Source organism: Anoplopoma fimbria, chromosome 8 (genome assembly GCF_027596085.1).
Source record: "Anoplopoma fimbria isolate UVic2021 breed Golden Eagle Sablefish chromosome 8, Afim_UVic_2022, whole genome shotgun sequence".
In the NCBI taxonomy this organism is placed as follows: Eukaryota; Metazoa; Chordata; class Actinopteri; order Perciformes; family Anoplopomatidae; genus Anoplopoma; species Anoplopoma fimbria.
This window is the reverse complement of record NC_072456.1, coordinates 731,239-740,126: the sequence shown is the minus strand read 5'-3', so window position 1 is coordinate 740,126 and position 8,888 is coordinate 731,239. Positions and strand designations below refer to the sequence as shown.

General features: G+C 40.5%; 2 protein-coding genes across 3 annotated transcripts; one reads left to right on the top strand and one right to left on the bottom strand.

The window, feature by feature from the left end:
* Positions 1–766: 766 nt before the first annotated feature.
* On the top strand, positions 767–2,393 carry LOC129095006 (protein SPO16 homolog). 2 transcript variants are annotated; one of them, XM_054603345.1, is made up of 5 exons: positions 767–834; positions 1,348–1,441; positions 1,713–1,884; positions 1,975–2,053; positions 2,166–2,393. In XM_054603345.1, exons 1-5 carry the CDS (start codon positions 769–771, stop codon positions 2,271–2,273), a joined length of 519 nt encoding a protein of 172 aa, XP_054459320.1. In that variant the 5' UTR covers positions 767–768; the 3' UTR covers positions 2,274–2,393. The 2 variants fall into 2 exon arrangements, with proteins under 2 accessions (XP_054459320.1, XP_054459321.1); XM_054603346.1 differs by having other exon boundaries at positions 806–889.
* Positions 2,394–2,495: 102 nt separating this feature from the next.
* On the bottom strand, positions 2,496–8,660 carry LOC129095005 (glomulin-like). Its single transcript, XM_054603343.1, has 18 exons — positions 8,622–8,660; positions 8,067–8,192; positions 7,178–7,288; positions 6,993–7,101; positions 6,003–6,252; positions 5,643–5,733; positions 5,363–5,529; positions 5,173–5,226; positions 5,052–5,082; positions 4,882–4,971; positions 4,489–4,530; positions 4,306–4,379; positions 3,719–3,803; positions 3,462–3,571; positions 3,102–3,165; positions 2,883–3,018; positions 2,678–2,772; positions 2,496–2,591 (listed from the first exon to the last, which is right to left on the bottom strand). Exons 1-18 carry the CDS (start codon positions 8,658–8,660, stop codon positions 2,496–2,498), a joined length of 1,770 nt encoding a protein of 589 aa, XP_054459318.1.
* Between the last annotated feature and the right edge of the window lie 228 nt (positions 8,661–8,888).

The window sequence follows — 8,888 nt, the reverse complement described above, 5'->3', positions numbered from 1 at the left end:
ATATGACATAAATGATTCATATAATAAGACTACTTATAATAACAGCAGCAATTATTACAGTAGAATTATAGCCATGAAAATAGGGATAGTAATGTGATTAATAATAATAATGGAAGTAGCAGTGGGTGTCAGTCGGCTCACAGCAGGAGGCACGACTACGGTCCAGGTACCACAACGATTCATGGAAACCTGCAGAAGCGAGAAAGCAAAAAGGGCTTCAGGGTGGAAGTAAAGCTAAAATGCTTAATGGTACAGGTAATAGTAATAGTAATGTGACTAGTAATAAATCTGTACATACATCTGTGCTTATCCTTCAAAGACGAGTTACAATGCCATGTATAAGGTTTTTACAGTAACAAGTGGACAGATATTTAATAAGACAAAAAACACTTAACAGCTGTTGTAAATTAGTATAGCTAGTAAAGAAACGTCTGTTCACCACAAAATAACAATATTTTACACAATTTTGGATAATCCAGAAAGTGTAATTAGATAATACCGCAGCGCCCTCTGGTGGCCTTCTGTTAACACGACACAGCGCCCTCTGGTGGCCTTCTGTTAACACGACACAGCGCCCTCTGGTGGCCTTCTGTTAACACGACACAGCGCCCTCTGGTGGCCTTCTGTTAACACGACACAGCGCCCTCTGGTGGCCTTCTGTTAACACGACACAGCGCCCTCTGGTGGCCTTCTGTTAACACGACACAGCGCCCTCTGGTGGCCTTCCGTTAACACGACACAGCGGCTGTCTCTTTCCACCGAGCTGTAATGGCAACACACGCAGAAACGAGTCCTCAGTGGAGGACGACGATCATAGTCAGCTCCTCTCTCCAGGCAGGTGTTCATGTTTACTCTTGACCTGTCGAAAACATGTGAAGGTTGCTTTCAGGTGTGAAGAATGTGGGTTTGCTAAAGGGTTGGAAATTCATTTTTGATTTTTTGTCCACCTGCCACTGTGGCATTACCAGCACTTCTGTTTTAATTACCCTTATCTTATCTTATCTTATTTTTTGTTTGTTTGTTTGTTTGTTTGTTAGTTTCGGTTGGTCAGTAAATCAAATCTAGCAGCCACGTGCATGTATTACAAAAAACATTTCTTTCTACAATCAACACTTGAAATGATGAAGGTTGTACAAAATGTCAACCATACTTTGGTGTTTCATTTTTTACCTCTTTACTAAAGATTTCATTAAACTTTACAGAAAGTACCAGCACTTGTCTGCAGGCTGGTGCTAATCTAAAACCTTTGTTTGCTATCTATCTCACTCAGCTATCTTAAAGCTGGGATAACAACAGTTAGTGAAATGTTACTCGTTCAAACTTGTCTAACTTTATTTGTTTCACCAGAACCATGACACCAACAGGATTTTAAGCGCGCAGCAGCACCGGATCAGGTTTTCAGACAGTGTTGAGTCTGGAGCCTTTATTTTTCCTCTGTCAGGTAAACCTGCTGTTAGAGATCATCCTCAACCCCACCTCCACAGAGCCCACTCCTTACATTCTATACCCACCTTACAACAGTAACAGTGGTGCTTTGATAGGCTGCCATTGGATCATTATCTGATCTTGAAAACAGACCACAAATGCCAAAAAAACAAACATTTTTATAATCTGTCATGGATGTTGTGGCCCAAAATGTGCCTCACAGTAAACAAGTAATGCCATTTTGTGTTTCGCTGAATAAAGTTGACATTTATCACTTATTTGCCTAGGAACTGCATTTCTGTTGGTTGACCCCCAAGACCTCCTGGAGCATTTTGAGGAATCTGGACTCATTGAGAGGATAAAGACTTTTGTGCAAGTTCACCGGAACAGTTTCCTCCTCCTGTATGCCCCCTTTAATGGGAAAAAGGAATTGGAAATCTTATCGGTGATTCAACACAGGTACTTGACTGACTCTAATGTAACCAAGATGCGGGTTCTGGCATCATGATTCAAAGATTCATATAATTTCTCTTTTTTTTTCTCTTTCAGATTCTTTGGCAGCAATCTCAGGATCCTTCCTGTGCGAAACAACGCAGAGCTTGTCAAAGGAATGTTGACAATAGCCAAGGTAAAGATACAGGCAGTGCAGAGGAGTTATTTGGTAACTCTTCATAATGATTGAGACATGCTGCTGTTCCCTTGTGATACTTTAAAGTTAGCCAAGGCTTCTTTGTCTGCAGGCCACCAGTAAGCCCCATGTGGACCGAATCCGTGATCGGATGTCTCTGGCTCGGGCTCACGTCGTTGAAAGCAGTCCTGTGTGGGAGATGCTGAGAGACTCTCTCTAAAGCGCAGCATATAGTCCAGCAATTTTTCACACACTTAACACTGTTTTGTGTTGTTTTATTTGATGCATAGTACAAGTGTTACTTGGTAAATATACAAAAGCTAATTTAAAATATGTTTTACACAAGAATATTTTTGTGTTTTTTTTGTGTCCTTCAAACAGAAATAAAACGGTGTTTATAAAAATAACCCAGCTTTCTGAAGTGACACTTGGGCACCTGGATTCAGTTTGGGATCTTCAGCTTTTCCTCTGTGATCTCTTCAATACGGAATATAAGACTCTCCATGAGGTCAAATGTCACCAGGGCGCTCTGCAACACCTGTGACACATGGGAAAAGTCAGCTTGCTGATCCTAAAAAGGCTCAAAATCCAAATGATAATTAAAAAGAAACAAAGTGTTTTTACCTGGTGCTGGGCCTCAGGGGACATATTGGACACTTTCTCATGTTTTACCGTCATGCTTTTGAATAATCTTGTGGATCTGGCAGCCTCTCTGGCTTCTGGAGAGGAAAATGGAGATAATTCACAATATGGAAACAATCTATCGTACAGCCATCAGTGCAAGGTTATTTCTATATCGTTTTGTTACAGATTAGCAGCTAATGTCTACCTTTTGCTTTTAGCTTTTGATCCTCCCTCAGTGCTTTCAGTTCAGCAGAGTAATATCCTCTTGATATGCTGATGCACACACGCAGTATTTTCAGGTATTGGTCTTTGATCCGGCACAGCTCTTCCCACACATCTGTCTGAGGGTGGGAGAAGTAGAGCATCAGCTTTGTGCATTAGCCAGGCTGAAGAGCAGTGAAAGTATTGAATCAGACTGACTTACAGTGCTCCTCAGTTCTTTGTCTCTGAGGAGGAGGTAACGGAGAAGATTCAGACTCTCCATTATCCTGGACAAAGACAGACAGGGCATTGCTCAATGGCTCAGTCTGGATGAAGTGTTCCAGTTCTCACAAAATGCAGACCAATATTGTCTTTGACTCTATGCAGGAGGGGAGCTGAGATTGGTTTCCACAGAGCTCTTTAACTTAATTAGGTCTGAAGTTGATTGTGTCATAGATTTGAACATTTAAATCAACATTCATTTAGCTTAATTTTAGTTGTAGATACGTTTCATATATTTTACGTCGGACAAAAACATATATGAGCCGGCCTGTATGTAAGTTTTACTGTTCTTGTTACTTACCTGTCCATACTGTTAAGCAAATCTGTCTCAGCACCTTGTGGCAAACAGAACACCAGTCCCAACAGTGAGAGAAACTCCTCCCCAAGGAACCTTTTATTGGCATCACCCGACTGGAGGAGAAGTAGCATAGATTAAACAACTGCAAATAAGATCACCAGCTCACCTAAGCAATCGAGACTTTGGTTAAATACAGAGGCAGGAGCTTATTCTAATAAAAAAAAGTGATGTGATGTTTGTAAGTCTTCTTTTTATTTCACCTTCATAGAAAATTCAACTTGATTCCTGATGTTCTTCACTATGTAACTCTCTACTCCCGCATGGTTGCTGGTTTTCAACATGCACCTGCAACAGAAAATATGACTTGGTAATCGACTTAAAATCAATTTCAGATAAGATGTAGCTGCTGAATATACTTGGCTAAATATATTCAAATTTAGCTAAATCTCTGTAAGATAGTTATTCTAACATGTGTAGTTTAACAGTTTAACTCAAGCCCATTAACTGAAATGTATGGATTCAATCAATAATGAGTGGGAAAGAACAGCTGTAGTTTAAATTAGGAGTCATGTATTCAATAATTATATGAAAATGTACCAAAAATAGTATTAGTATGAATAAGATAAGCAAAAACATAAAGTAGATGCTGAATCCATTTGACAGTGGGATAAAATCACATGTAAATTTAAAGCAAATAGACAGTAAATCCTATGCAAAATATATTGTATTCACGCGATCTTGTACACAGCAATGCAGCAGGCACACTTATAAGAGTGTCTACTGTATATATTTGTGCTGTTGACACACTTGAACGTTTAGTATTTTCCTTCTTCTGTGCTCCTCTCACCTGAAGAACTTGTGCTTTGCTTCAGCATCTAATTTATTGATGAAGAGCTGGAAAACCTTCAGTCCCGATTCTCTCTGGGGAAGCAGTGATCACACAAAGAAGAAAAGTCAACAAATTTGGTGTGTTTATCATAACCACAGATGTAGAATACGTTCCTCTCATCAAGCATAATTGTGCACTCACCAGATGCTGCATCGGGCAGTCAGTAAGAACTTGCCTCAGATTCTGTGAATTACAGCACAATGATTCATTTTAATCAGCTACGTCTGTAGATCAATATCAGGGCTGGCCCACTGTGCTTACTGATGATTTGGTCAGAATTGTAGTTGTTATTGAAGCAGAGATATGTTGATTTCCAAGTATTAACAATTTTTAAAATATATTTAAGCCTTATCCTACAACAGATCTGCAGTTCAATTAAGGTCAACCAGTCTAGGTCAGACGTCTCATCAAATCTTAGTAATTTCACACAGTGCTTCAGTTGAACATCCTACCAGACCCCTGCAGAAAAATGTACATTTTAATGATGTTTTTTTTAAGACCGTAAAACTGAGACTGATTGGATGCTTGCCTCACCTGTGGTACACTGTAGAAGCTCTTCAGCTCCAGCAGACTCACTGGGAGGCTGTTGTCTTGCACACTCTCCAAGCTTTTTGCATACAGTGCCTGAGTGGAAAACACATAATTAGTCCCAAGAAAAAATTACCTCATCTTTCTGTTTTTTCTGCTCGTTGATGTGGCCTTACCAGTCCTTTGAGCAAGTGTGATTCGTTTTTGCTGGAAAGGAAACACGATAACAGATTACACAATGAACTCAATAATTTAAAAATGAGATTTATTCAGTTTACATTGTACTTGACAGCATACCTACTGAGTAGTTGATTGATGTACTCCATGTTGCACTGAAGAACAAATAGAGGACTGGAACACAAAGAAACGGTACAATGTGAGTTTTTTTTATTAGAAGACAGTAGAATTGAGCACTGTCTCCTCTGTGGGTCAGAGAATGTGCATCATCTGTCAGTCTGATCACGTTCATGGCTAAGCAGTAGCTCACCTGAATACTGCCGGATAGTTTTGGATGCCCATGAGCTGGACGAACAGCAGATAAGCCAGACAGGCTCTTGACTCCTTGGACTCAACGCTGTCCATCTGGGTGTTTTTCTTCAGAGTGCTGAAGAACAGGATCTCTGACAGAGACTCTTGGATGGCAGGCAGTGTGACCTGCAGTGATGCACAGTGAAAAAGTTTTAAGAAACCAAATCAACGTTTGAAACACCATCTGATGTTCGATTGCTTTACCCACTAATAGGAACGGAAGGAAAGTGTTCTCTCACCATTATCTCTGTTGCAAAGAGCCACAGTGGCGATTTCCTGTCCCGGTTCAGTTCGGCCTCGAGCAAGGGCTCCCTCAAGCTCCTCATGCAGCTGCAGATAATCACAACCAAGCCCTTTTGTAATTGTCACTTATGCTTCTCAAGAATTTTTAAATTATAACATCGTACTAAAATTAAAGGGGTGTTCTTTAGCCTTTCTTTACTACAGCTAGAAGAAAAAACTACACCAAAAAAAAAATATTGACACATAGAAAGATGATGATAAATTAAGTCAAAAAAAAACTACAAACAAGTGAAACATCTCAAATAATAAGTGAATAACATCCCATTTCTCAGCCAAACATAGAGACAAAAACCTACAACTTGAGAAGCTCAGTCCTCATCTCCTCATCCTCAGAAGTGGTAACCCAGCTTCCACGTTTCCCCTTCACCTCCTCTATGAACGGCTTTACGAACACAGCCAAGGCGCTGTAGCAGCGACACAGGCCGTGCTCATCAGCCTCCTCCTGCTGCCGGGTGTAAGGCACGGGCAGCCGGGACAGCTGCCTCTGCAGGGCGGTCAGAGCCGAGCCCACACTGGCTGCCTTTCTGTCACCCAGCTGGAGCAGCACTGGCCAAGACACAAGCACAGCACAGCAGAGGGAGACAAACACCACATTTTAAAAACAAACAGCTCTATGCCTGATTAGCAGTAAGCCCAAGGGGCTGCCAGTTTATTAACTACAGAGCCAAAACAAGTGCACTCTAATGCAACAGTCCTGTAATAAATCTTCCCTTCATGAAGTTTGTGTAGTTTTTGTGGAAAGGTGTTGATTTAACTTTATGGTCATTTTGGAGGCAGCACTTTTGTCTGCGGCTGAATCTTATTGCATTATACTTAGAATGTTTCTTTTATTTTGTCCACCTTATTTATATCAAGAAGGGTAGGGTATTAAATAACAGAAACACCTCTCCTCTACAGGAAAAACTGGCTTATGTGCACCACGACTCCCACACATCCATTGAGCTGCGTGATCGATGGTGTTTGTTGTGAATATTTTGAAGAAAGGTTGGAGACGTTAACAAGTAATATCAATAAATGAATACATTTTAAAAGGGAATATTTTGGATATATATATATTTAAAATATTTTTTGCATGAATGACTTTAACACATCAAGGAGATTATGAGCAAATGTTGTATATTAGACATTGTAAAGTATCATGGTTATTGGCATAAATGCTTATAAAGTTTTTTATATCATAATGCAAGAGTTACAGGTGTCATAGAAAGTGTTAATGTTGTGTGTTATTTCCCTGTGAGTTGAGTGTGTGTGAGTAGGTAACAGCATTGCATCTTGAGTTGTGTTACCTGTTTGAAGATGCGGAACAAGGGCTAAGATGCTCTCAGAAATGGCCCCTGGATCAATGTCTTCAATTATTTCAAGCAAGCTATGCAGGAGCTCATTCGGCCTGCAAGTCTGCACAACAGAACAGACTTTACATCTAATGTGTAGGAAGCATGTCTCATTTTATAGATTAATTGTTTGAACCTACCCTGGTCAGATGTGTGATAGCAGCCTGGCAGTGATCGAGACTCTTCTCCTTTTTAACCACTGCATTTAGAAGAGGTGCCATGAGAACGCATCCCATAGACCTCACAATCTCCTAAGTGCAAGAGAGACCAATCATATTTATAACATATTCATGGGTTACACTTTAATGTCCTGGTCATTTCCAAAAATTGCCTGAAAAGTATTGTGTCCTTGACAGATAAAAAAATGTAATAATTATTTTAAACGTAGTTATTAATATTTATACATCTAGACACTTTATGCATGACTGAAAGACACAAGAAATAATTAGAACATACATCATGGAAATGCCGTTTTTATTGGTAGATGCTTTGGTTTTATAAAGTATCTCCCTTCATGACAAAGTTGTCTCCTCCATGTTCAAAGCCAGGGATTTCTCATTTGATAATCAATCATTTGAACCCCTTGGGATTGATTTAGCCACCAAAAAGAGCAGGAAATGACACATGCTTCTAAAAGTAAGCTCCACACAACTGCGTGAAGCGTGGAGAGATGGGACAACCAAGGGCACTTAGAGGAGTGCCCTATCGAAAAGGGTTATCAGTGGAGCGAGAAATCTGACTGAATATCTGCTTGTTTCCTCCCCGCACCTCCAGGTCAGCAGGTCTGCATGTTGATGCTAAGCGTAGCCGGGGCAGCTGGGAAGTGGCTGCTGCTGTTCGCTTCAGTGGCTGTGAGGCCGTTGTTGCTCAGGAGGCTGCAGTGTGACTGCGTCGGTGCTTTTAGTGCTGTATGACAGTTTAACACTGAATGTCACTGTCACAATGTGTGAAGTGTGAGTAGGATTAGTCAGGACAGAAGGTAGAACAGATCTTTCTCTGTCAGAGGGGTTGATGGTGGGGTGGAAATACCTGTTTTTTCTCATCCCGGAGGAATTTCAGAAGTTGTGACCCGTCTCCCTGGGTGAGACAGGCAGATCCCAAATTCTTGAACTGCTGGTAGTCCTCTGGCTTCAGATCATCCTCTGGAGTATTTTGCTAAAATGAAGGCAGAACACCTGTTAGTTATCACCAATGTGAGCAGAGTTCTATTCTCAGCATAAACAACAAGAAACAAATATTTAATAAAATAGATTATTTCCTTATTTTATTCTGATAAGTCACATTTGTGAATGAGTAGGACAGCATGAGGTGCTATGCAGACTCACAGCAACTACTGTATCAAAGCGGATGTGTTATTTGATCGATTTCTCAAAAGTGCACAGAAAAGTTCCCGTTGCATGAAGGTCACGGCCCACTGCATCATAATGAAAGGTGATAATGTGCACAGATTGTAAAGCCCTCTGAGGCAAATTTGTAATTTGTGATTCTGGGCTATACAAAATAAACTGAATTGAATTGAATTGAATAATGAGTATGATTGCCTCAGCTAAATTGTATTACAGTGATAGAATATTGTTGACTTACCCATCTGTGGATTACGTCCTTCACCTGATCTTCATTCATCCTCAGTGTCTCCTCAGCCCTCGAAGGCAATCCTATTATCAATATGTCTTTATTTAAGGCTCCACAATAGAGACCGTAGCAACTATAAGAACCAGTTTCAGCACTAGTATCCCAGTGACCAAATGTGTAGCTTTCCTGGTGACACGAGGGAGAGAGAGAGAGAGAGAGAGCGATTGTCTGTAAGGAACCAGAACATAAACCTCTTATCTCCCTTTGTGCTCGACATGT

What these genes read in the sequence shown, in the direction of transcription:
- LOC129095006 (XM_054603345.1), top strand. Translation starts at nt 769, where the DNA reads ATGGCAACACACGCAGAAACGAGTCCTCAGTGGAGGACGACGATCATA. An exon ending in TAGTCAGCTCCTCTCTCCAG is followed by an intron (nt 835 to 1,347) that starts GCAGGTGTTCAT and finishes TTGTTTCACCAG; the next exon opens with AACCATGACACCAACAGGAT. An exon ending in CTTTATTTTTCCTCTGTCAG is followed by an intron (nt 1,442 to 1,712) that starts GTAAACCTGCTG and finishes TTATTTGCCTAG; the next exon opens with GAACTGCATTTCTGTTGGTT.
- LOC129095005 (XM_054603343.1), bottom strand. Translation starts at nt 8,660, where the DNA reads ATGAATGAAGATCAGGTGAAGGACGTAATCCACAGATGG. An exon ending in GCTTCTACAGTGTACCACAG is followed by an intron (nt 4,531 to 4,881) that starts GTGAGGCAAGCA and finishes TGTAATTCACAG; the next exon opens with AATCTGAGGCAAGTTCTTAC. An exon ending in ACAAAGAACTGAGGAGCACT is followed by an intron (nt 3,019 to 3,101) that starts GTAAGTCAGTCT and finishes TCCCACCCTCAG; the next exon opens with ACAGATGTGTGGGAAGAGCT.